Source organism: Oncorhynchus tshawytscha, linkage group LG16 (assembly GCF_018296145.1).
Source record: "Oncorhynchus tshawytscha isolate Ot180627B linkage group LG16, Otsh_v2.0, whole genome shotgun sequence".
Taxonomy (NCBI): domain Eukaryota; kingdom Metazoa; phylum Chordata; class Actinopteri; order Salmoniformes; family Salmonidae; genus Oncorhynchus; species Oncorhynchus tshawytscha.
The window spans coordinates 73,081,402-73,108,847 of record NC_056444.1 but is presented as its reverse complement, the minus strand read 5'-3'; the positions used below and the strand labels follow the sequence as shown (position 1 = coordinate 73,108,847).

At 41.0% G+C, this 27,446-nt stretch overlaps 1 protein-coding gene across 5 annotated transcripts in view; it reads right to left on the bottom strand.

The window, feature by feature from the left end:
* LOC112216305 (nuclear factor of activated T-cells, cytoplasmic 2) overlaps positions 1–27,446 on the bottom strand; it is a 55,251-nt gene that overhangs the window by 14,538 nt on the left and 13,267 nt on the right. For 4 of the 5 annotated variants that reach the window (XM_024376198.2, XM_024376199.2, XM_024376196.2 and 1 more), the window contains exons 4-9: positions 22,850–23,052; positions 22,353–22,525; positions 18,207–18,347; positions 7,213–7,268; positions 6,875–7,007; positions 4,313–5,035 (exon numbers count right to left, since the gene is read on the bottom strand). In XM_024376198.2, the coding sequence (XP_024231966.1) occupies positions 4,313–5,035; positions 6,875–7,007; positions 7,213–7,268; positions 18,207–18,347; positions 22,353–22,525; positions 22,850–23,052 (1,429 nt within the window). The remainder of the gene's footprint in view (positions 1–4,312; positions 5,036–6,874; positions 7,008–7,212; positions 7,269–18,206; positions 18,348–22,352; positions 22,526–22,849; positions 23,053–27,446) is intronic. The other variant, XM_024376197.2, reaches the window with a different exon arrangement.

The window sequence follows — 27,446 nt, the reverse complement described above, 5'->3', positions numbered from 1 at the left end:
ATAAAACAACCAACAAAAATGGGTCACAAGTCCTGCAGCTCAGTCACACGCTGGGTCTGTACATAGTCTACAGCTCATCCCTAGGCAGTAGTACTGTAGATTACTTTATCACTAACCTCAACCCAGAGTCTCTCAGAGCGTTCACAGTCAGCCACTGACACCCCTATCAGTCTACTTGAACAGAACAATATTCAACTATGAGGCATCAAAGCCAAAGTAACTGAACAATACTAAGACATGCTACAGATGGAAGGAAAATAGTGTAAAAACTTTCCAAAAAAAACTATTAGGCAACAAATTCAATCCCTTTTAGACAACTTCATGGACAAAACATTTCACTGTAATAGTGAAGGTGTAAACTTGGCAGTAGGAAACCTAAACAGTATATTTAACCTTTCAGCTTCCCTATCAAATCAAAAAAAAAAATCAAGCAGACAACCTAAGAACATTTTAAACAATGACAAATGGTTTGATGAAAAATTCAAAAACCTAAGAAGAAATTGAGAAACCAAAAATATAAAGAGACCTTCACTATTGTGAATCACTAAAATACACTACGGCAAAAGAAAGAACAGCATTTCAGAAATCAGCTCAATGTAATTTAATAATCCATAGAATCTAACCACTTCTGGGAAAATTGGAACACACTAAACAAACATGAAGAGTTATTAAAAACAGAGATGTATGGATAAACCACTTCTCCATTCTTTTTGGCTCCATAAAAAAAACAGCAAAAAAATATAAATGATCAATTACAGGTCTTAAAATCAGCTATCAAGGACTTCCAGAACCTACTGGATTTTCCAATTATATTGAATGAACTACAGGACAAAAAGGCCTGTGGTGTTGATGTTATCCTACATTAAATGATAAAATATACAGATCACAAATTCCAATTGACTACACTAACCATCATCCTTAGCTCTGGCATCTCCCCCAATATTTGGAACCAAGGACTGATCCCTCCAATCCACAAAAGTAGAGACAAATTTAACCCCAATAACTTCGGTGGGATATGTGTCAACAGCAACCTTAGGAAAATCCTCTGCATTATCATTGACAACAAACTTGTATATTTCCTCAGTGAAATCAATGTACTGAGCAAATGTCAAATAGGCTTTTTGCCAAATTACTATAAGACAGACCACATATTCACCCTGTACACCCTAATTGGCAAACAAACCAAACAAAGGCAAAATCTTCTCATGCTTTGTTGATTTCAAAAAAGCTTTTGACTCAATTTGGCATGAGGGTCTGCAATACAAATTGATAGAAAGTGGTTTTGGGGGAAAAACATACGACATTCTAAAATCCAACAAGTGTGCAGTTAAAATGGGCAATAAACACACCTTTCTTACCACTGGGCCGTGGGTGAGACAGGGATGTAGCTTGAGCCCAACCCTCTTCAGCATATGTATCAACGAATTGGCGACGGCACTAGAACAGCCTGCAGCACCCGGCCTCACCCTACTAGAATCTGAAGTCAAATGTCTACTCTTTGCTGATGATCTAGTGTTTCTCTCCAGTATCTTCTGCACAGATTCTGTCACACCAGGGCCCTGACAGTAAATCTCAGTAAGACAAAAATAATGGTGTTTCCGAAAAAGGTCCAGTTGCCAGGACCACAAATACAAATTCCATCTAGACGCCGTTGCCCTGGAGCATACAAACAACTGTACCTACCTTGGCCTAAACATCAGCACCACAAGTAACTTCCACAAAGCTATGAACGATCTGAGAGACAAGGCAAGGGCCTTCTACGCCATCAAAAGGAACATAAAATTCTAAATCCCAATTAGGATCAGTTAATTGAATCAGTTATAGAACCCATTGCCCTTCATGGTCTGGGGGTCTGGGGTTTACTCATATATTCTATAACGACCTAAAAGGAAGCAATTCCCAAATGTTCCATAATAAAGCCATCACCTTCAGAGAGATTAACCTAGAGAAGAGTCCCCTAAGCAAGCTGGTCCTGTGGCTCTGTTCACAAACACAAACAGACCCCACAAAGCCCCAGGACAGAAACACAATTAGACACAACAAAATCATAAGAAAACAAAAAGATAATTGCTTGACACATTGAAAATAATTTACCAAAAAACAGAGCAAACTGGAATGCTATTTGGCACTAAGTAGAGAGTACACAGTGGCAGACTACCTGACCACTGTGACTGACCTAAAATTAAGGAAAGCTTTGAAATGTAAAGACTCAGTGAGCATAGCCTTGCTATTGATAGCAGCCGCCGTAGGCAGACTTGCTCTCAAGAGAAGACAGGCTATGTGCACACTGCCCACAAAATGAGGTGGAAACTGAGCTGCAGTTCCTAACCTCCTGCCAGATGTATGACCATACTATAGAAACACATTTCCCTCAGATTACAGACCCACAAAGAATTTGAAAACAAATCCAATTTTGATAAACTCCCATATCTATTGGATGAAATACCCCAGTGTGCCATCACAGTAGCAAGATGTGTGACCTGTTGCCACAAGAAAAGGGCAACCAGTGAAGAACAAACACCATTGTCAATACAACCCATATTTATACTTATTTATTTTTCCTTTTGTACTTTATCTATTTGCGCATCGTCACACTGTACATAGTCACAATATAACATTTGAAATGTCTCTGTTTCTCTGAAACTTTGTGATCGTAATGTTTACTGTTCATTTTTGATTGTTTATTATCTATTTCACTTGCTTTGGCAATATAAACATATGTTTTCTATGCCAATAAAGCCCTTAATTGAATTCAACTTAATTGAGAGAGAGAAGGTAGTGTGGCGTGTCTAATTGTAAAAAATTGAATTGAATTAAAATGCCTCAATTACGTAATTACTCCTGTCAATACAATCATTCAAAATAGACTAGTACACCAGCAAGCATGATTTTGCCCCAGATGATCATTCGCTTCAAAAATGTTTTAAATCCCAAGCATATAGCCTACAATTGGAAGGCCCACAATTTGGTCAGAACTCATGGCAAATACCAAACAAATGATTGTTGAGTTGCGACTGTCAGTGAAAAGCTGCTAATATAGGCCCATGCTTATCGCAATATTTAAAATAGAATCATGGGAAAACATTGTCTGGAAAGCAATACTAATCTGTCTTCTAGTTATCAGAATTCTCAATTTGAGTATTTTAGGATCTTATTAACACCAGTGGAGAACATAGTCTTCATCCCCAATGAGTGCGCATATTCACTCTTTATCATTGGGCTAATGAGTGCCATTTGAAACTTTGTATTTGGACAATAATTTCCTCCTCCAGGTTAAACGTCATACTGTACAATTAGTCTCCCTTTTTAGTAGACCTAGATTAGATGGTTGCATACAAGGCATAGCTGCAAGAATTTGTTTTGAGCAGGGGGTGCTGACCAATCACCTTTATAATAAAGTAATGCATGCATCTATGCAGAATAACAAAATCCAATTCCTAATGTGATGACTAGCCTAAGCATAGGATAAGATTTGGTAACAGTATTGCTGCAGCCTCATGGCTGTTTGCAAAGAAGCATGTTGTGAACAGCACACACATTTCTTTGTAGGCTACTGCAAGCGAGGTATTTGATATTATTCCTATTCCCGTTCGCCAAGTTTAGATATGTATAGAAAACGAATAGAAAATAGTCAGTCATATATATTTTAATATCCCGTGTTCTCTCTTCTAAACCTAATTTAATCAGAATAAAACATAGTTTGGAAAGCAAATTGCTATTGCTGTAAAGAGAAGGCAATAAAAAGACTCTAATCTTTCTCTTACAGTAGTTATCATAATCTGCAACTTGAGGGAATAGTCTTATTGGCACCAGCGTAGCACATTGGCCATATCCCCTGTGAGTGCCTTGTGCACGTATTAACATTTAATAATTAGGTCAGTTCCACTTGAAACTTTGTTTTGGATGATCAATTCCTCCCCCAGGTTAAATGGACTTCATATTGTACAGTTAGTGTTAGCAATATAGGCCTATTAGTACTCTGTCATTTTTGTCATATTAAAAAAATATTCTGCTAATGTCTCTAGACAGAAGGTGTAGTAGAATTGCATGGAATATGTTTCTAAACACAAAAAGAAAGATCCATATCTGATATAACCTTTAGCCTAGGCCTACTCTATGCCACTGCACGCTCAGCCATGCATTGAACACTGCAGTCTTTTTTGCGAACAGTGATTATTATTTTCCTAAATTCTGACTTTCCAATGCTGTTGTGATTCAGACAATAACATTTAAAAAACATGGATGTTACACCACCATGCATCATTCAAGAGCATTAATTCTATTGATGTATAAAACCCTGGCACTAACTTACACTCACCGTCATCAAGGTACATCTGATCCAGGTTCTCCTCCTTGACCGTGACTTGTCCTCCAGGGAGGCTGGCTCTCTGCTCCTCTCCAGGGGCGCATCTCTGGGCTTCCATCGCTCCAGGGGAAGACCTGCCCTTGGGCACCACCTTGGGCACATAGGGCTGTTGCTGGATCACCGTGGTGGGGTAATGCTGGGGGGATTGGGCCGGGACAGGGGAGTGAGCTTGGGCTCCAGCCTGCTGAGGGAAGCCATCACAGTAGATGATATGCTGCTGGTTGTCAGGCTGGAGAGGTGGAGGGTCACCTCCCCTGAGCAGGTGTTGGTTGGTGGGGGAGAACTGAATTATGGAGGGGTGTTGGCCCTGGCCCCCTCCGTGTTGCTGCTGGACTGGGGAGCCTGTGTGGACCAGGACAGAGCGGTGTGGGTCGGGCATCATCCCCATCCCTCCAGTCTGCTGGTAGTGCCCTTCGGGGCTGCCGCTCAGACTCTTGCCCCCGCGGGTGTACACAATGGCTGGGCTCTGTTGCTGGAAGCGGGGATCTGGGCCGGGTGTGGGGAGGCCGGATCGGACCTGCTGGCATGAGGCCATGCTGGAGACCAGGCTGTTGTCTGGGTGAATGATCCCCACAGGACTTTGGTGGTAGTAGGACTGCGGGGAAACACCCAGGATCTGGGGCATGGTGAAAGGATAGTCATCCACAGGCTCTGTTTTAATGGAGGGAACTGTGGGAGAGATGGAAGACAACAGAGATATGACTGGGGGTTAAGTCATATTGCTTAAAGTAACTACAGCCTATTACACCAAGCATATCAATGTGACACACTAATGACAAGGAAAAACATATAACTTGATATCATTCCTACATCATTGTATTGTTCTTTCAGAGCACTTAAAGGGGCTCAGAGCCTCCTTAGTGCTGATGCTTATGGTACCTACAGTGCCTTGCGAAAGTATTCGCCCCCTTGAACTTTGCGACCTTTTGCCACATTTCAGGCTTCAAACATAGATATAAAACTGTATTTTTTTTGTGAAGAATCAACAACAAGTGGGACACAATCATGAAGTGGAACGACATTTATTGGATATTTCAAACTTTTTTTAACAAATCAAAAACTGAAAAATTGGGCGTGCAAAATTATTCAGCCCCCTTAAGTTAATACTTTGTAGCGCCACCTTTTGCTGCGATTACAGCTGTAAGTCGCTTGGGGTATGTCTCTATAAGTTTTGCACATCGAGAGACTGACATTTTTTCCCATTCCTCCTTGCAAAACAGCTCGAGCTCAGTGAGGTTGGATGGAGAGCATTTGTGAACAGCAGTTTTCAGTTCTTTCCACAGATTCTCGATTGGATTCAGGTCTGGACTTTGACTTGGCCATTCTAACACCTGTTTATTTTTGAACCATTCCATTGTAGATTTTGCTTTATGTTTTGGATCATTGTCTTGTTGGAAGACAAATCTCCGTCCCAGTCTCAGGTCTTTTGCAGACTCCATCAGGTTTTCTTCCAGAATGGTCCTGTATTTGGCTCCATCCATCTTCCCATCAATTTTAACCATCTTCCCTGTCCCTGCTGAAGAAAAGCAGGCCCAAACCATGATGCTGCCACCACCATGTTTGACAATGGGGATGGTGTGTTCAGGGTGATGAGCTGTGTTGCTTTTACGCCAAACATAACATTTTGCATTGTTGCCAAAAAGTTCAATTTTGGTTTCATCTGACCAGAGCACCTTCTTCCACATGTTTGGTGTGTCTCCCAGGTGGCTTGTGGCAAACTTTAAACAACGCTTTTTATGGATATCTTTAAGAAATGGCTTCCTTCTTGCCACTCTTCCATAAAGGCCAGATTTGTGCAATATACGACTGATTGTTGTCCTATGGACAGAGTCTCCCACCTCAGCTGTAGATCTCTGCAGTTCATCCAGAGTGATCATGGGCCTCTTGGCTACATCTCTGATCAGTCTTCTCCTTGTATGAGCTGAAAGTTTAGAGGGGCGGCCAGGTCTTGGTAGATTTGCAGTGGTCTGATACTCCTTCCATTTCAATATTATCGCTTGCACAGTGCTCCTTGGGATGTTTAAAGCTTGGGAAATCTTTTTGTATCCAAATCCGGCTTTAAACTTCTTCACAACAGTATCTCGGACCTGCCTGGTGTGTTCCTTGTTCTTCATGATGCTCTCTGCGCTTTTAACGGACCTCTGAGACTATCACAGTGCAGGTGCATTTATACGGAGACTTGATTACACACAGGTGGATTGTATTTATCATCATTAGTCATTTAGGTCAACATTGGATCATTCAGAGATCCTCACTGAACTTCTGGAGAGAGTTTGCTGCACTGAAAGTAAAGGGGCTGAATAATTTTGCACGCCCAATTTTTCAGTTTTTGATTTGTTAAAAAAGTTTGAAATATCCAATAAATGTCGTTCCACTTCATGATTGTGTCCCACTTGTTGTTGATTCTTCACAAAAAAATACAGTTTTATATCTTTATGTTTGAAGCCTGAAATGTGGCAAAAGGTCGCAAAGTTCAAGGGGGCCGAATACTTTCGCAAGGCACTGTACCTGCCAGTGGGGTGAATGTGAAGTGCTGTGGCTGGCTGCGCTTCCTCTTCCCGTTGATGACATAGAAGTTCACTTTGGCAGGATGGCAGATAGATGGGTCACGATAGGAAGGGATCTCAACGAACAGCAGACTCTACAAAATGACATCATTTTCAGTTCATAATAATCTGTCACATTATTATTTAAGATTATAATCAGAGGTGATAAAGTAGGACATTATTTTAAATCAAATTAGTTTTTTTCTAAGACAAACAATCCAGACAGTATAATCAGTCACTGGTTTGACCACTGTTTCAGACATGGAGAAGTGGGCCATCTATGAAAGGACTGGTACTCACAGGCTGACATTTATCTTTGTCTACTGTTGTCTCCATCTCCCAAATCTGCTGTCCATCTGCAGAGACAGATAAGGGAAGGGTTGTTTCAGGTCAAATCAATAATTCAGGGTATATTTCAAACACCCTATTGGACACAGAAAATACAGGAACACAGAACAAGGAGAGGTAAAAAAAATAAATAAACAATGGTAAAATAATGTGTGCTTACTAAGTTGCTGACCAATGAAAAATGTACTCTAAACAATAACAAATGAACTATCCCAGCTGTATCTCTATCGTCTCTTCAACAGATTGAGAGCATGGGAGGGGATTCTCCACCTGTCTCAGAAAACAACGCCTAGTTTAACCCATCACATCACTGTCTTCCTGCCACTAACCCATAGGCCAAATGATTAACATGGTATTAGAGAAGGCTCTTTGTGTCACATAGATTATATCTCTTTCCTAACCACTTACCCTTCCACCATTCTGCTCACCTACAGCCAAAGACAGCTATATACACAATGCCTTCGGAAAGTATCCAGACCCCTTGACTTTTTCCACATTTTGTTAGGTTACAGCCTTATTCTGAAATGGATTAAATTGTTTTTTCATCAATCTACATACAACACCCCCCTATGGAAAAGCTAAAATATGTTTGCGAATGTATTTCAAATAAGAAAACAAATATCACATTTACATAAGTATTCAGACCCTTTACCCAGTACTTTGTTGAAGTACTTTGCCAATGATTACAGAGTCGAGTCTTCTTGGGTATGACACTATAAGCTTGACACACATGTATTCGGGGAGTTTCTTCACTTATTCTCTGTACATTTTCTTAAGCTCTGTCAGGGTGGATGGGGAGCGTTGCTGCACAGCAATTTTCAGGTCTCTCCAGAGATGTTCGATCGGGCTACTCAAGGATATTCAGAGACTTATCCCGAAGCCACTCCTACTTTGTATTGAATGTGTGCTTAGGGTTGTTGTCCTGTTGGAAGGTGAACTTTTGCCCCAGTCTGAGGTCCTGAGCATTCTGGAGCAGGTTTTTTAAAGGATCTCTCTGTACTTAAAGACTCTGTTTATCTTTGCCTCAATCCTGACTAGTCTCCTGGTCCCTACTATTGAAAAACATCCCCACAGCAAGATGCCGTCACCACCATGCTTCACTGTAGGGATGGTGCCAGGTTTCCTCCAGGCGTGACACTTGGCATTTAAGCCAAAGAGTTCAATCTTGGTTTCATCAGACCAGAGAATCTTGTTTCTCATGGTCTGAGAGTCTTTAGGTGCCTTTTGGCAAACTCAGAGCGGGCTGTCATGTGCCTTTTCCCGAGGAGTGGTTTCTGTCTGGCCACTCTATCATAAAGGCCTGATTGTTGGAGTGCTGCAGAGATGGTTATCCTTCTGGAAAGTTCTCTCATCTCCACAGAGACACAGGAGACCTGTCAGAGTGACCATTGTGTTCTTGGTCACCTCCCTGACCAAGGTCCTTCTCCCCAGATTGCTCCGTTTGCCCGGGGTGGCCAGGTCTAGGAAGAGTCTTGGTGGTTCCAAACTTATTCCATTTAAGAATGACGGAGGCCACTGTTTTCTTGGGGACCTTCAAATCTGCAAACCTTTTTGGGTACCCTTCCCCAGATCTGTACCTTGACACAATCCTGTTTCGAAGCTCTACGGACAATTCCTTTGACCTCATTGCTTGGTTTTTGCACTGACATACACTGTCAACTGTGGGACCTTATATAGAAGGGTGTGTGCCTTTCCAAATCATGTCCAGTCAATTGAATTTACCACAGGTGGACTCCAATCAAGTTGAAAAACATCTCAAGGATGATCAATAAAAGCAGGATGCACCTGACCTCAATTTCGTGTCTCATAGCAAAGGGTCTGAATACTTATGTAGGTATGGTATCTGTTTTTAATTTTTAATAGATTTGCCAAAATGTCTAAAACCTGTTTTCAGCTGGTCATTATGGGGTATTGTGTGTAGATTGCAACGGATTTTTTATTTTTTAAATCAATTTTAGAACAAGGCTGTAATGTAACTTTCTGAAGGCACTGTATTTACCATGAAGTGAAGCCATTCCCTGACCTTACATTTACCATAATATATTGTATGAAATCATACATACAATCACATATTTACTGTGTGTCAAGCAATATTGGTAATTTTTTTAAAGTAAAGAAAAGTATATTCTATAAACAAAGTGTGATGGAGAACATTGGCCCAAGGTTTGATACACACTAGTGATCAAAAACAGTCCAAACCTGTCTTTAATATCTGACCCTTGGCAAGGCAGTGACTAGGGTCTGGTTTCAATGATGGACTATTTTTGCATAGATTAACTATGTCACTGCCTACGTTGATAGAAGGGGGGGGGGATCCGAACAAATCACAAGGCAAGGCAGACATGCCAGAACGTCACGATTCAAAACCAAAGTTTGCAGGCAAAACATGTGGCTTTAGCTGATGGCTTCAGCTGATGCAAACTAGCCACTTGTGAAATGCACTCATTAAAAATAACTTCCGTGATCTCCATCTTGCTAGCTACTATTTTGTATTTTATTCAAGGGGATAACGTAGTGACATAAGTAGTGACATACGCAGTGACGCAGTTCCTCTATGCCAAAGGAGTTCATCACTGTGTTTCCTAGGGTCAGGTTTTCAAGACTAAAACCTGTCTGGGTATGAAGAGATTTTAGAGGAGATACTAACACACTTGTTTTACACCATGTTTTATGTATACCAATACTATGAAATTGTTGTTTTTGACAACTGTCACACTGTAAGGCATTGCTTGAAACTCAAGGTTATGACTCATTCGTCGTATTGATGAGACCAAGGAGCAGCGTGATAAGAATACATTCTTCTTTTAATTAAACGAAGAACACTTAACAAACTAACAAAACGACCGTAACACTACAACAACAAGTACTGACGGGCAACTACACATAGACAATAACCCACAAAACCAAAATGGAAAATTGCAACCTAAATAGGATCCCCAATCAGAGACGATAAACAGAGGTCTCTGATTGGGAACCAATTCAGGCCACCATAGACCTACATTTACCTAGACAATACCAAAACCCATAGATATACAAAAAACCCTAGACAAGTTAAAACACATACCACCCTCATCACACCCTTACATAACCAAAATAATAAAGAAAACAGCCCCTACCTGGGCTCGAACCAGGAACACGTCGACAACAGCCATCCTCGAAGCATCGTTACCCATGCAGAGCAAGGGGAACAACTACTCTAAGTCTCAGAGCGAGTGACGATTGAAACGCTATTAGTGTGCACCCCGCTAACTAGCTAGCCATTTCACATCGGTTACACTAGCCTAATCTCGGGAGTTGATGGGCTTGAAGTCATAAACAGCGCAATGCTTGAAGCAGAACAAAGAGCTGCTGGCAAAACGCACTAAAGTGCTGTTTGAATGAATGCTTACGAGCCTGCTGGTACCTAACAATCGCTCAGTCAGACTGCTCTATCAAATCATAGACTTAATTATAACATAATAACACACAGAAATACAAGCCTTAGGTCATTAATATGGTCGAATCCGGAAACTATCATTTAGAAAACAAGACGTTTATTGTTTCAGTGAAATACGGAACCGTTCCGTATTTTATCTGACGGGTGGCATCCATAAGTCTAAATATTCCTGTTACATTGCACAACCTTCAATGTTATGTCATAATTACGTAAAATTCTGGCAAATTAGGCGGCCCAAACTGTTGCATATACACTGACTCTGCGTGCAATGAACGCAAGAGAAGTGACACAATTTCACCTGGTTAATATTGCCTGCTACCCTGGATTTATTTTAGCTAAATATGCAGATTTAAAAATATATATTTCTCTGTATTGATTTTAAGAAAGACATTGATGTTTATGGTTAGGTACGCATTGGAGCAAGGTCAGTCCTTTTTCACAAATACGCACCACACCGATTATATGCAACGCAGGACACGCTAGATAAACTAGTAATATCATCAACCATGTGTAGTTAACTAGTGATTATGATTGATTGATTGATTGTTTTTTCTAAGATAAGTTTAATGCTAGCTAGCAATTTACCATGGCTTGCTGCATTCGCGTAACAGGCAGGCTCCTCGTGGAGTGCAATGAGAGGCAGGTGGTTAGAGCGTTGGACTAGTTAACTGTAAGGTTGCAAGATTGAATCCCCGATCTGACAAGGTAAAAATCTGTCATTCTGCCCCTGAACAAGGCAGTAACCCACCGTTCCTAGGCCGTCATTGAAAATAAGAATGTGTTCTTAACTGACTTGTCTAGATAAATGTTGTATGTGTCGAACTGCTATGCTTTATCTTGGCCAGGTCGCAGTTGCAAATGAGAACTTGTTCTCAACTAGCTTACCTGGTTAAATAAAGGTTAAATAAAAAAAAATAAAGATTAAATAAAAGGTGTAATTGTGTTATATTTAAAAAAATATATTTAAAAAAACAAAATCGGCCAAATCGGTGTCCAAAAATGCTTTGTAGAGCCACCTTTCCAGCAATTACAGCTGCAAGTCTCTTGGAGTATGTCTCTATACGCTTGGCACATCTAGCCACTGGGATTGTTGCCCATTCTTCAAGGCAAAACTTCGCCAGCTCCTTCAAGTTGGATGGGTTCCATACCAAAGATTCTCAATTGGATTAAGGTCTGGGCTTTGACTAGGCCATTCCAAGATATTTAAATGTTTCCCCTTAAAACACTCGAGTGTTGCTTTAGCAGTATGGTTAGGGTCATTGTCCTGCTGGAAGGTGAACCTCCGTCCCAGTCTCAAATCTCTGGAATCAGGTTTCCCTCAATAATTTTTTAGCGGCATCCATAATTCCTTCAATTCTGACCAGTTTCCCAGACCCTGCCGATGAAAAACATCCCCACAGCATGATGCTGCCACCCCTATCCTTCACTGTGGGGATGGTGTTCTCAGGTGATGAGAGGAGTTGGGTTTGCGCCAGACATAGCGTTTTCCTTGATGGCCAAAAAACTCAATTTTGGTCTCATGTGACCAGAGTACCTTCTTCCAAATGTTTGGGGAGTCTCCTACATGCCTTTTGGCAAACACCAAACGTGTTTCCTTATTTTTCTCTTTAAGCAATGGCTCTTTCTGGCCACTCTTCCGTAATGCCCAGTTTTGTGGAGTGTATGGCTTAAAGTGGAACGATGGACAGATACTCCAATCTCCGCTGTGGAGATTTGCAGCTCCTTCAGGGTTATCTTTGGTCTCTTTGTTGCCTCTCTGATTAATGTCCTCTTTGCCTGGTCAGTGAGTTTTGGTGGGCGGCCCATTCTTGGCAGGTTTGTTGTGGTGCCATATTCTTTCCATTTTTTAAATAATGGATTTAATGGTGCTCCGTGGGATGTTCAAGATTTCTGATATTTTTTTATAACCCAACCCTGATCTGTACTTCTCCACAACTTTGTCCCTGACCTGTTTGGAGAGCTCCTTGGTCTTCATGGTGCGGCTTGCTTGGTGGTGCCCCTTGCTAAGTGGTGTTGCAGACTCTGGGGCCTTTCAGAACAGGTGTACAGTTGAAGTCAGAAGTTTACATACACTTAGGTTGGAGTCATTAAAACTCATTTTTCAACCACTTCACACATTTCTTGTTAACAAACTATAGTTTTGGCAAGTTGGTTAGGACATCTACTTTGTGCATGACAAGTATTTTTTTCAACAATTGTTTACAGACAGATTATTTCACTTATCATTCAATGTATCACAATTCCAGTGGGTCGGAAGTTTACATAAACTAAGTTTACTGTGCCTTTAAACAGCTTGGAAAATTCCAGAAAATTATGCCATGACTTTAGAAGCTTCTGATAGGCTAAATGACATCATTTGAGTCAATTGGAGGTGTATATGTGGATGTATTTCCAAAACTGCCATAAAAAGCCAGACTATGGTTTGCAACTGCACATGGAGACAAAGATCTTACTTTTTGGAGAAATGCCTAGAACTGTTTGGCCATTGACATCATGACAAAATTGAAGCACGGGGAGGCAAATGTTGTGGGGGTGCTTTGCTGCAGAAGGGACTGGTGCACTTCACAAAATAGATGGCATCATGAGTGAGGAAAATTATGTGGATGTATTGAAGCAACATCTCAAGACTTCAGTCAGGAAGTTAAAGCTTAGTCGCAAATGGGTTTTCCAAATGGACAATGACCCCAAGCATACTTCCAAAGTTGTGGCAAAATAGCTTATGGACAACAAAGTCAAGGTATTGGAGTGGACATCAAAGTCCTTCAATCCTATAGAAAATATGTGGACAAAATTGAAAAAGCGTGTGCGAGCAAGGAGGCCTACATCCTGATTCAGTTACACCAGCTCTGTCAGGAGGAATGAGCCAAAATTCACCCAACTTATTGTGGGAAACTTTTGGAAGGCTACCCGAAACATTTGACCCAAGTTAAACAATGTAAAGGCAATGCTACCAAAAACAAATCGAGTGTATGTAAACTTCTGACACACTGGGAATGTGATGAAATAAATAAATAAAAGCTGAAATAAATCATTCTCTCTACTGTTATACTGACATTTCACATTCTTAAAATAAAGTGGTGATCCTAACTGACCTAAGACAGGGAATTTTTACTAGGATTAAATGTAAGGAATTGTGAAAAACTAAGGTGTATGTAAATGTACAACTTCAACTGTATATACACATGTATCCTGAGATCATGTGACAGATCATGTGTCACTTAAATTGCACACAGGTGGACTTTATTTAACTAATTATGTGAATTCTGAAGGTAATTGGTTGTGTCATATCTTATTTAGGGGCTTCATAGCAAAGGGGCTGAATACATATGCACGCACCACTTTTCCATTTTTTTGAATTTTTTGACACAATTTATTTTTTTCATTTCACTTCACCAATTTGGACTATTTTGTGTATGTCCATTGCATGAAATTCAAATAAAAATCAATTTAAATTACATGCAACAAAATAGGAAAAACGCCAAGGGGAATGAATACTTTTGCAAGGCACTCTATGGGAGATTTTGTTTTAAAGATCTAATGCATTTTTATCCGTTCGACAGGGGTGGAATTTTCTTTTGTTTTCCTTTCTTTATCGTGACAAATGTGTGTTTTTTAAATAAATTATGATTGCTGAATACTGTAATTTTGAAGGTACACGGGTGATGTTACCAACTATAAAGCTCCACTCCACATTTAATTCTAAATACCTACTGCTTGAAAAAAACATTTATTCAACAATAAAAGACAATGTTTCTTTGCAGCACAAAGATTGTCTAGACTTGAAGAATGCCTGAATTGCTTCACATTGGAATTTGAAGTTACACCATCAAATTGTTTCAGATCCTCGGCCTACGTGAGTGCAAGTTACACTATGGCACAGACCGTGGTAATAAGTAGGCACAAGATAATTATTAGAATATGGCAAATATGAGTAAATTCTTGCATTCTATTCATGCTGGCTTTTGTGGGCTATCTGAGACATGAAACATAGGTGCCCTAGTAGAACACAACTTATGTTTCAAGATGAATTCCTCTCCAAAACACACAAATAACCAACAAAAAGAACCATTGTTATCAACATTTTTACATTTAAAATAGATTGACCACCTTTTCAAAATTAACAGCCTACCTATTTTCTCAAATGGAAAGAAATCCAGTATTCAGCGGCCTGATATCATTTTAAAACTGTGTTGGAAACCCCATGTCAGACCACAAATGAAAGGCACATACACTGAAATTAGTCAGCAGTACAGAGGTGGATTCCATGAATATTGCCAAGATTTCTTTATTTTATTTTTTCTCTTGTTTTATGGTTAACTCGCCCCGTTTCAGTACACAGTAACGACAGGTGATGACTGCTGCTGTCTTGGTGTTTATATATTTTTTGTGTTTTGTTCCAAAACTACTCTACTGGATACCTCTAGTATTTTTGTGTATCTCTGGGAATTGTGTGTGTGTGTGTGTGTGTGTGTGTGTGTGTGTGTGTGTGTGTGTGTGTATCCTAGAGCCAGAGAAGGCCCAGCCAGAGCCAATTGTGTCCCATTCAAAGGGATTTCATTGGCTCACTGTTCCAGAACTCTGTGTCATGTGGAGAACCTCTACAGCACAATGGCAATCCCTCTTCTAAGTAGATATTCTTTTTTTCTTTATTTTTCTTTCCGTCTCCAATACTATACATTACTGCAGTGTGTTGTAAACCAGCAGCAAGAAAGCCCAGTGAAAAAAGTGTAGAGAAGAAATCCAAGTTTTAGCTAAAGCAGTCCACAGAGAGCCCACATCTCATAGCTCCCCACACTCAGCACACAGAGAGCCCACATCTCATAGCTCCCCACACTCGGCCCACAGAGAGCCCACATTTCATAGCTACCCACTCTCGGCCCATCGAGAGTTGCTGGTTCAAATACCCGAGCCAACAAGGTGAAAAGTCTGTCAATGTTCCCTTGAGCAAGCCACTTAACCCTAATTTGCTCCAGGGGCGGCATATTTACAGTTGAAGTCGGAAGTTTACCTACACCTTAGCCAAATACATTTAAACTCAGTTTTTCACAATTCCTGACATTCAATTCTAGTAAAAATTCCCATCTTTATGTCAGTTAGGATCACCACTTTATTTTAAGAATGTAAAATGTAAGAATAATAGTAGAGAGAATGTTTATTTCAGCTTTTATTTCTTTCATCACATTCCCAGTGTGTCAAAAGTTTACATATTACACTCAATTACTTTTTGGTAGCGTTGCCTGTTTAACTTGGGTCAAATGTCTCGGGTAGCCTTCCACAAACTTCCCACAATAAGTTGGATGAATTCTGGCCCATTCCTCCTGACAGAGCTGGTGTAACTGAGTCAAGTTTGTAAGCCTCCTTCCTCGCACACGCTTTTTCAGTTCTACCCACACATTTTCTATAGGATTGAGGTCAGTGCTTTGTGATGGCCACTCCAACACCTTAACTTTGTTGTCCATAAGCCATTTTGCCACAACTTTGGAAGTATGCTTGGGGTGATTGTCCATTTGGAAGACCCATTTGTGACCAAGCTTTAACTTCCTGACGGATGTCTTGAGATGTTGTTTCAATATATCCACATAATTTTCCTCACTCATGATGCCATCTATTTTGTGAAGTGCACCAGTCCCTCCTGCAGCAAAGCACCCCCACAACAAGATGCTGCCACCCCCGTGCTTCACGGTTGGGAAGGTGTTCTTCGGCTTGAAAGCCCCACCCTTTTTCCTCCAAACATAACGATGGTCATTATGGCCAAACAGTTCTATTTTTGTTTCATCAGACCAGAAGACATTTCTCCAAAAAGTACGATCTTTGTTGCAACCTGTAGTCTGGCTTTTTTATGGTGGTTTCAGAGAAGTGGCTTCTTCCTTGCTGAGTGGCCTTTCAGATTATGTCGATATAGGACTCGTTTTAATGTGGATATAGATAGTTTTGTACCGGTTTCCTCCGGCATCTTCACAAGGTCCTTTGCTGTTGTTCTGGGATTGATTTGCACTTTTCGCACCAAACTACCTTCATCTCTAGGAGACAGAACGCGTCTCCTTCCTGAGTGGAATGACGGCTGCGTGGTCCCATAGTGTTTATACTTGCGTACTATTGTTTGTACAGATGAACGTGGTACCTTCAGGTGTTTGGAAATTGCTCCCAAGGATGAACCAGACTTGTGGAGGTTTACAATGTTTTTCTGAGGTCTTGGCTGATTTCTTTTGATTTTCCCATGATGTCAAGCAAAAGAGGCACTGAGTGTGAAGGTAGGCTTTGAAATACATCCACAGACACACCTCCAATTCACTCAAATTACATTATTTAGCCGATCAGAAGCTCCTAAAGCATTGACATCATTTTCTGGAATTTTCCAAGCTGTTTAAAGGCACAGTCAACTTAGTGTATGTAAACTTCTGACTCACTGGAATTGTGATACAATGAATTACAAGTGAAATAATCTGTCTGTAAACAATTGTTGGGAAAATGACTTGTGTCATGCACAAAGTAGATGTCCCTAACCGACTTGCCAAAAATATAGTTTGTTAACAATAAATTTGTGGAGTGGTTGAAAAACTAGTTTTAATGACTCCAACCTAAGTGTACGTAAAACCTTCGACTTCAACTGTATATGGCTGACCCTGTAAACGAACACAGGTCACTGCACCTATCTGGTGTATGTGACAATAAAACATTTTTTTTTTTTACTATGACAAAAAAAGTACATCTCTTATGTACAGTGTACAATCCTGTAAACTGTCAATGAAGCACATGAACAATCTGCACTCGATACTAATACTGTCAGCTTGTTGAATAATTGGGTGAAGTCTAAAATAAACCTACAACAAAACCTTGCTGTGATAAGCTTCTTATCTGAAAAAGGACACCACTGTTTAGTATCAGGAGGAATCTGAATGCAAATATCTGAGCGGTGAGTGAGGAGGAAAGGTCAGGATTCAAATGACAGAGAAAGCACGCTGGCCTTTGTCACTATTACTCAGTCACATTGATTCATACAGCAATATCTGACCATCTGTGTTGTAATGGTGATTCTGCCATTCCAAAATGAGAGCAGGGATGGGGTCAATTCCATTTCAATTCCAGTCAATTCAGGAAGTACACTGAAATTCCAATTCCAATTCTATTCAATCCTTTTCAATTAGGAAAATGTTAAATTGGAATTGGGTTTACATTCTGAATTGAATGGAATTAAAATGGAATTGACCCCAACCCTGCAAGAGAGTAATGTAATAATAAAGGACTGTGGTGTTAAAAGCATGGGTAATAACTGTAAGTCTGATTATCATGGCTGGTTTATGAGGGTAAATACTTTTGCAACCCTTCTGGCACATAATGCAAAAGGTTTTTTGCAACAGAATCTGGCAGCTGTTAGACGAATACTGCCAAACATTTTCCTGGATCAAAATAACCATAACATTTTAAATAGATGAGGCGGCACATCATACAGCACATGGACCATGCCATTATCATTTCCTCCCTCCCTCAGAGGTGTTGGCTGAATACTCACCATGGGTTTTTTCCATAAAGATGACTTTGGAGTCAGAGCTGAAGTTCTGTCCCGTCAAGATCATCTGCTGACCTCCCAGGACAGAGCAGCTATCCATGTCTTGTTTCTCCACCATTGGTAGCTCATGGGCCGACCGCTGGGCTGTGTGACGGAAGAGAGAACATGACGTTACACAATCTGTGGTACTGACAGGTCATGTTGGGGTAGTGGGTAGAGAACTGGCCGCTGGGCTGCAGAACAGCAGACTGAGCATGGTATTATGACTTGACATTACACACTCTGTGGTAGGTCAGTTTGATCTCAGGTTGATATTTGCTTTGAACTCACAAGGTAATTGTTGACAGATTTCAATGAATGAGGCTTGTCACGACTCATTTCAAAACCATATTTCCTCATTGTGTATTTCAAATATTTGTCTAAATATAAGATTTGTGTAAACATTAATATAGGCCAATGACTTGGTACAGTGCAGTACATTTAGTGCAGTGGGAGGATATGAATGAAGGTTGTAATGTAAATTGCGGCTACACGCTAGAGGCCTGGACACACAGAGCACATCATGGAAGTGGGACACAGTCCAGTGGAAACAAATGACAGAGTGCAGAGTGTAACCTACAGTACAGAAAGGGGCAGAGGGGAGGAGGAAGAAGAAATATGGAGGATGGACCTCTCCAACACTATCATCATTACGCAATGGAGCGTATGTTGGCATATGTTCAACAAACCCTGTGACCTGTATGTGAAGTAGACACTGAACGGCTACTGTAGTGTGTTCTCTCCTGGAACGGTAGATTTCCTGGACTGATAGCTTAATCAGGAAGCTACGGCCAGAGACAGCCATAGAAATAGAATAGAGGCAGCCATAGAAATATAATTACTAGAATGGGAAAAGCTCCTCAGACCATGGCAATTCAACTGGAACACTCATGGGTACATTCAATATGGTCACCTGTGCATAAAGCCATCAACTTGAATGGGAATAATAATAGTCATTATTTTTGTAATATTTATTTAACTACGAAAGTCAGCTAAGAACAAATTCTTATTTACAATGACGGCCTATCCTGGCCAAATCCGGACGACACTGGGCCAATTGTGCACCGCCCTATGGGACTCCCAATCACAGCCAGATGTGATACAGCCTTGATTCGAACCAGGGATTCTAATGACGCCTCTTGCACTGAGATGCAGTGCCTTAGACTGCTGTGTCACTCTCGGGTCCCATAGGGAGGCATCCAGGGTTGGGGAACCATTACATTACAGCATTAAATGACTCAGCGCTTCTCTTGCTATCTATAGTGACTGACCTTATTCCTTTGGATCAACTGTCGGCAGTCTGAAGTTGATTCATGCCAGATAGCATGCTTGAGTTACAAAGGGACCAAATTAATCACTTGTAATGAATGAGAAGGGCAGTTGCTCTCGTTTTAACTGTTTCATGTTTACTTCTAGAGTAGTTTGTGTGGCAATTAAATTTTAAAACATTTAGTACACATGAACGGTGTAGTTACTTCCTCAAGCTTATCGTCATCGTCCTGCCTTAATTACTGAAATTCAATCTCCACTGAAGCTTGTGAAGTGACCTTTGGACAGTCTAATATACTGTGAGTACACTGAGGTTGATACCTGGAGGCTAGTCTCTTCATCCACATCACTGACGGACAGTTTCGCTTACTTATCGGCCATTTTGACAGATGTGCTGGGGGTGTTATAGTATGATTGTGCAAATACAACTTTGCACCGGATTTTTGGGGGGGTTCGGTGATGCTAGCACTACATAATCGTAAACATACACATACACACACAGTGTTAAGGGTTGAGAGAACCAAATCAAATTTGTTACATGCGCCAAATACAACAGGGAAGGGAAAGGTGATACCTAAGTCAGTTGAACAAATGAATGCATTCAACCAAAATGTGTTTTCTGCATTTAACCCAACCCCTCTGAATCAGACCGCTGCTGGGGGCTGCCTTAATCAACATCATAAGGCACCCAGGGAGCAGTTTTGGGGGGTTAACTGCCTTGACTGCTCAGGGATTCGAACCAGCAACCTTTCGGTTAATGGCCCAAAGCTCTTAACCACCCAACACTCTTAACCGCTATACTACCTGCCACCCAACAGGTTTAGACATTCATGTGAAATGCCTACTTACAAGCCCTTTCCCAACAATGCAGAGTTCAAAAGTAAGAAAATGGGTAAAAAAATGTTTTTGTAGTAACACAACAAAATAACAGTAATGAGGCTATATATCAGTACCAGTCAATGTGCAGGGGTATGAGGTAATTGAGATAATGTTTTCTCATTTTTAAAAATGTAACCAGGTAGGCCAGTTGAGAACAAGTTCTCATATATGTACATGTAGGTAGTGTTAAAGTGACAAGGCATTCAGGATAGATAATAAAGAGAGTAGCAGCAGCGTATGTGACGAGTGTGAACGTGTTGTGTATGTGGGATTGTGTGAGTGTGTGGCATCAATATACCTGTGTGTGTGTGTTTTGTGTGCATGAGCATATGTAGTGTGTGTGTGTGCATCTGTGTGTGTGTTGGAGTGTTAGTGTAGTATGTGCAAGTGTGTGGGTAGAGTCCCTTGAGTGTGCATAGAGCTGGTGAAGGAGAGTCAGTGCAACTAAAAAGGCTGTCAAGCCTAATCATAAAAGAGGCTTTGTATGTCCGTGTGCCTGGACCATCAGTACTACTCCCAGCCCATTTAAATATAGTCCCGCTTACTATGTGTGTTACCTCTGGTTAACATCAGTCCAAATAAAACAGGCAAGAAGAAACATAGCTGGAAATATACTGCACTGTGTAAAATCAACATACAAGCACATGTTAAACCTAAACCACCCTTTAGGACACACCTATAGTAGGCTATAGAACGCATAGACAGAATTATACATAAAATAAAATCATAGGTTTATGACATATAGAATGACATGGCCCTTCTCTGGACACTGTGTTAACTAACCTCCAAACGAGCTTCAATGCCATACAACACTCCTTCCGTGTCCTCCAACTGCTCTTAAATGCTAGTAAAACCAAATGCATGCTTTTCAACCGTTCGCTGCCCGCACCCGCCCGCCCGACTAGCATCACTACTCTGGATGGTTCTGACCTAGAATATGTGGACAACTACAAATACCTAGGTGTCTGGCTAGACTGTAAACTCTCCTTATTAAACATCTCCAATCCAAAATCAAATCTAGAATCGGCTTTCTATTTCGCAACAAAGCCTCCTTCACTCAAGCCGCCAAACTTACCCTACTAAAACTGACTATCCTACCGATCCTCAACTTCGGGGATGTCATCTACAAAATAGCTTCCAATATTCTACTCAGCAAACTGGATGCAGTCTATCACAGTGCCATCCGTTTTTGTTACCAAAATCCCTTATACCACCCACCACTGCGACCTGTATGCTCTAGTCAGCTGGCCCTCTACATATTCGTCGCCAGACCTACTGGCTCCAGGTCATCTATAAGTCTATTCTAGGTAAAGCTCCGCCTTATCTCAGCTCACTGGTCACGAAAACAACACCCACCCGTAGCACGCGCTCCAACAGGTATATCTCACTGGTCATCCCCAAAGCCAACACCTCCTTTGGCCGCCTTTCCTTCCAGTTCTCTGCTGCCAGTGACTGGAACGAATTGCAAAAATTGCTGAAGCTGGAGACTTATATTTCCCTCACTAACTTTAAACATCAGCTATCTGAGCAGCTAACCGATCACTGCAGCTGTACATAGTCCATCTGTAAATAGCCCACCCAATCTACCTACCTCATCCAATATTGTTTTTATTTACTTTCTGCTGTTTTGCACATCAGTATTTCTACTTGCACATCATCATCTGCTCATCTATCACTCCAGTGTTAATTTGCTCAAATGTAATTACTTCGCTACTATGGCCTATTTATTGCCTTATCTCCTCACGCCATTTGCACACACTGTATATAGACTTTCTTTTTTTTGTATTGTGTTAATGACTGTACCCTTGTTTATTCCATGTGTAACTCTGTGTTGTTGTTTGTGTAGCACTGCTTTATCTTGACCATGTCGCAGTTGTAAATAAGAACTTGTTCTCAACTAGCTTACCTGGTTAAATAAAGGTGAAATAAAAAGATAAAACGTGTTGGATTTATAGTACTTACAGCACTCGATTGGATGGGAGGAAACTTGCAGTGAGATGTGTTGCCCATTGGGTTGGGGTATATGGACACGGAAGACCAGGCGCACACGAGTGTTCTTCCGTCCGATGTCCGTCTCGCCCTTCCTTAGCTCAATGTCAGCATTCCTGAGCTTCAGGATCCCAGCACAGTCGATTCTGTGAGAAACACACCAATATGAGATCTACTGTAAATCCTGTACCGGTACACAAATGTTGCATTATGATTACAACCGATATGTGTTCAATTAGTATGTTATTTTTCATTCATATCCTTGATTGAGCAAGCCTGGCACAATGGAACCAATAGAATCATGTTATCAGTGCAAATCTATCATGCCCATCTTGTGGCACTGGAGACAGGCTGAGTAAAAATGCCCAAAAGGTTAGAAGAAAACAAATACTATTTGAACCCAGTTCTGCAAAAGACACTGCTCTGTATGGGTGGTGTTCGGCATGTGTCACTACTCTAGCTACTCTCACATCGCTTTCATGTTGTTCTTGGGCTCCAGAGGGATCTCCAGAACTTTGGTGGAGTTGATAATCTTCTCGTAGCTGGTGGTGGTGACCGTCTTGCCTGTGATGCGGTGGACCTGGTAGAAGGCGTGAGGCTTCAGGATCCTGTCGTCTGCAGTCCCGATGAAGATCTGAAGGCCTAGGGGCTCCTTACCCCTGTAGCCATGCAACTGGAAGAAACACCAGAGGAAACTCCAATAAAACATTAATAAAACAAAGTCAAGATGTTCACACTTTTTATAATGTGTCATTTTAAAATGTAAAGAACATTTCTACTCTACCTGTTCTTTTTCACTCCTTATATACACTGCACAAAAACTGGTAGGTACCCAGTGTTTTATTATATAGTTGAATTTATATAATGGTGGTTTTTTCTCATTATTTTGCCAATAACTAGATGTATTTTTTTGCCAGTTTGCTGATAACAGTTTAGGCTGAACATAAAGCTTACACCCTGGTAGACACACACACTGCTGGAAACATTAGTATTTTCCAATCCTCAACATTACTATTCAGTCGAGTCTCAATTTACTGTTGAGAGTTAGAATAGTAGAATACACAAGGTGCAATTTCAAAACTTTGTTGAAGCAGTTTTCGTCTTGTTACATGCCACTCACTGACAGTCCCTCAATTAGCCCATGTCAGTTGAAATAATGTTGATTGGTAAATTAGTCTAATTAGTCTAGCCAGCTTTCTACACTTGTTGTAATCATGGCCGAATTACCGATGGCCCCCACTGATTTTGTTAGTCACTCTCGCTCAGATATCATATTATGTGAGCAAGACAAAGGAGATGATCGTGGACTACAGGAAAAGGCGGGCCGAACAGGCCCCCATTAACATCGACGGGGTTGTAGTGGAGTGGGTCGAGAGTTTCAAGTTCCTTGGTGTCCACATCACCAACGAACTATCATGGTCCAAACACACCAAGACAGTCATGAAGAGGGCACAATAAAACCTTTTCCCCCTCAGGAGACTGAAAATATTTGGCATGGGTCCTCAGATCCTCAAAAGGTTCTACAGCTGCACCATCGAGAGCATCCTGACTGGTTGCATCACCGCCCGGTATGGCAACTGCTCGGCATCTGAACGTAAGGTGCTACAGAGGGTAGTGTGTACGGCCCAGTACATCACTGGGGCCAAGCTTCCTGCCATCCAGAACCTATATAATAGGCAGTGTCAGAGGAAAGCCCATAAAATTGTCAGAGATTCCAGAGATTCCAGTCACCCATAGACTGTTTTCTCTGCTACCGCACCGCAAGTAAGTCTAGGACCAAGTCTAGGACCAAAAGGCTCCTCAACAGCTTCTTCCCCCAAGCCATAAGACTGCTGAACAATTAATCAAATGGCCACTGGACTATTTACATTGACCCCCCCCATTTGTTTTGTACACTGCTTCTACTCGCTGTTTATTATCTATGCATAGTCACTTCACCCCCACCTAAAAAATGTATCATAAGGAATATGGTTTTGAAGTGTTTGTCCTATATCTAGAAGACATAAGAAAGCTCAGTAAATATTTGTGCATTTTTTTGGAAACATATTTAACCCCTTATTTTTGTTGCCACAAAAATGAGAAATGAGAAGACTGATTTTCTTTTTGTCATGGTCTGACAAACACCGCTGTAGCTCTGCCACCTTCCACCTCAAATGCGGAAGGCCGACATAGGCGGATGTTATCTCTAGCTTAAACTGTCGGATTGTAATGGGGATTTTTTTAATGATCTTACTTAGATTTACGCATGGGTGCGTTTAATAAACTCTTAAGGATTAATGTGTAGCGGCTAATTGTATAGCTAATAGTAAATGAGCTTGAACTTTAAAAAAAATATTTTTTTAAATTGGACGGCCCTGTCGGAGGATGGTTTCTGTTTGTCCTAAAGTAAATGGAATTCAAAAGAGCTACGTAGGAATAACTATGATTCACTGGAATACTTGTTCGATTATGAGAAAATTAGGCTGCCAAAGCCTTAGCTTTACCCCGTGAGCCAATGTTCCACGGACACATTCAAGACAAAAGAAAGAAGGCAAGGTCTACGTTAATTCCAGTACTTCTCAAGTTTCTATACAGTGGAGAGGTCTGGTGAATTGGAGGTGGCCACATAGAAAATACATGTTTATAAAATGATGTAAAACTCCTAATCATAAATGTTTATCAAAGTTATTACATAAAATTGCAAATAAGCTGTAGGCCGAGTTGTCGACAATATTGAGCTAAATAATGTCTGCTTGCAACCTCAGACGTCTACACTTTACGTACTTCTCTTTTAACTCACACTACTAAACCCCCTATGTCTCTGTCACACACACACGCACAAACACAGTGTCAAGCTCATTACTTTTTAGACAGATACTTTTAGTTGCAAGTTCACGCTTTGTGGTTTTTGCATGCTTCCTTCCAAGGTAGTTGCTGGTCTCTCCACTAATCTGCATCTGTGTGTATGTATGTGTGTCTGTGTATACACTGAGTGTACAAAACATTCCTAATATTATGTTGCACCCTCTTTTGCCCTCAGAACAACCTCAATTCATCGGGGCATGGACTCTACAAGGTGTCGGAAACTACTGAGTATGAAAAAACTAGCAGTGTTGCAGCTCTTGACGCACTAAAACTGGTGCACCTACTACCATACCTCGTTCAAAGGCACTTAAATCTTTTGTCTTGCCCATTCACCCTCTGAATGGCACACAAAGAATTATATATTATTGGATGTAATGTATTTGTATTTTGTATTGTTTTAGTGAGTATGTGTATTGTGGCCTTGTAATTGTCCTTAGCTGCCTACAGTGAAAATTAGCTTTTGGCTAACCCCGGCACATTTACATGAATTTTGCCTTATTGTAATATTGATCTTAATTCATGTGCACTGTCCCCTATAAATAAGTAAATACACAATCCATGTCTCAAGGCTTAAACATACTTATTTAACCTGTCTCCTCCCTTTCATCTACACCAGGTATTCCCAAACTGGGGTACGCCAAATAAAAATGTGATTCACATGAAAAATATATATATTTTTTAATTTTAATTTAATCACATTTTCAAACAGTACATTTGTATTTTCCAACGGGGCTATACTGTCACGCCCTGACCTTAGAGAGACATGTTATTTCTCTATTTAGTTAGGTCAGGGTGTGATTTGGGTGGGCATTCTATGTTGTCTATTTCTTTGTTTTGGCCGCATATGGTTCCCAATCAGAGGCAGCTGTCTATCGTTGTCTCTGATTGGGAATCATACTTAGGCAGCCCTTTTCCCACCTGTGTTTGTGGGTAGTTATTTTCTGTTTAGTCTCTGTTACCTGACAGAACTGTTGGATTAGTTTTGTTACTTTGTTCGAGTGTTTTTTGATAATAAAAGAAATCATGAACACTTTTCACGATGCGCTTTGGTCCACTCCTTCCGACGACAGGCGTTACATATACATTTGGGCGAGTTTCTTTTCTCGCCTGAGGAGCCACGTTTCACTGCCAAAAATAAAAGTTAACCATCTAGTGTTCAGCGAAATAACAACACAATGTCAACTACAGGTAGCCTAGTCAAATAATTAACATCCAATCACATTAGCCATTACTCTCCACGGGAAACCTTCACTCTTGCGCAGACATTTAGAAACTAAACATGACAATTTGAAAGATAAGCCATGGGAGTTTTTTGAACGAGAATAAAGACAACTTTCGAGAAGTAAGACGTGTATAAAAGCCACAGATACCATTAAGAACAAGGGGCTAGAAGCATCTTATATGGTGAGCTACTGAGTGGCAAGGAAAGGCAAGCCCCATACTATTGTGGAGGACTTCATTCAGATGCTGGGACAATGCTGGGGGAAAAGGCCCAAAAAAACTATACAGACAATGTCTCCAAACTCTGCTTCACGACGCATCAGTGACATGGCAGGAGATGTTTTGAAACAATTACTACTTCACATACAAGCCAGTGAATTATATGCGTTACAGCTGGATGACTCAACAGATGTGGCGGGCCTGACAAGGCTCCTGGTATGTTTATGGGGGGTCAATTAAGGAAGACATCCTCTTCTGCAAACCACTGGAAACCAGGACAACATGAGAGGATATTTTTAAAGTACGGGACAGCTTTGTGACATCAAATGGACTTTGGTGGTGAAGATGTGTTGGTATGGTTAACTTTGTTAAAGCAAGGACCCTGAATTCTCGTGTATTTTCTGCATTATGCAATGATATGGGCAGCGACCATGTAACACTTAACACATACAGAAGTGCGCTGGTTATAAAGGGGCAAAGTATTGACATGTTTTTTGTGTGTTTTTTTCTCCCCTTTTTCTCCCCAATTTCGTGGTATCCAATTGTTAGTTACTATCTTGTCTCATCGCTACAACTCCCGTACGGGCTCGGGAGAGACGAAGGTCGAGAGCCATGCGTCCTCCGAAACACAACCAGCGCGCATCCAACCCGGAAGCCAGCCGCACCAAAGTGTCGGAGGAAACACCGTGTACCTAGCAACCTGGGCAGCGTGCACTGCGCCCGGCCCGCCACAGGAGTCGCTAGTGCACGATGAGACAAGGATATCCCTACCGGCCAAACCCT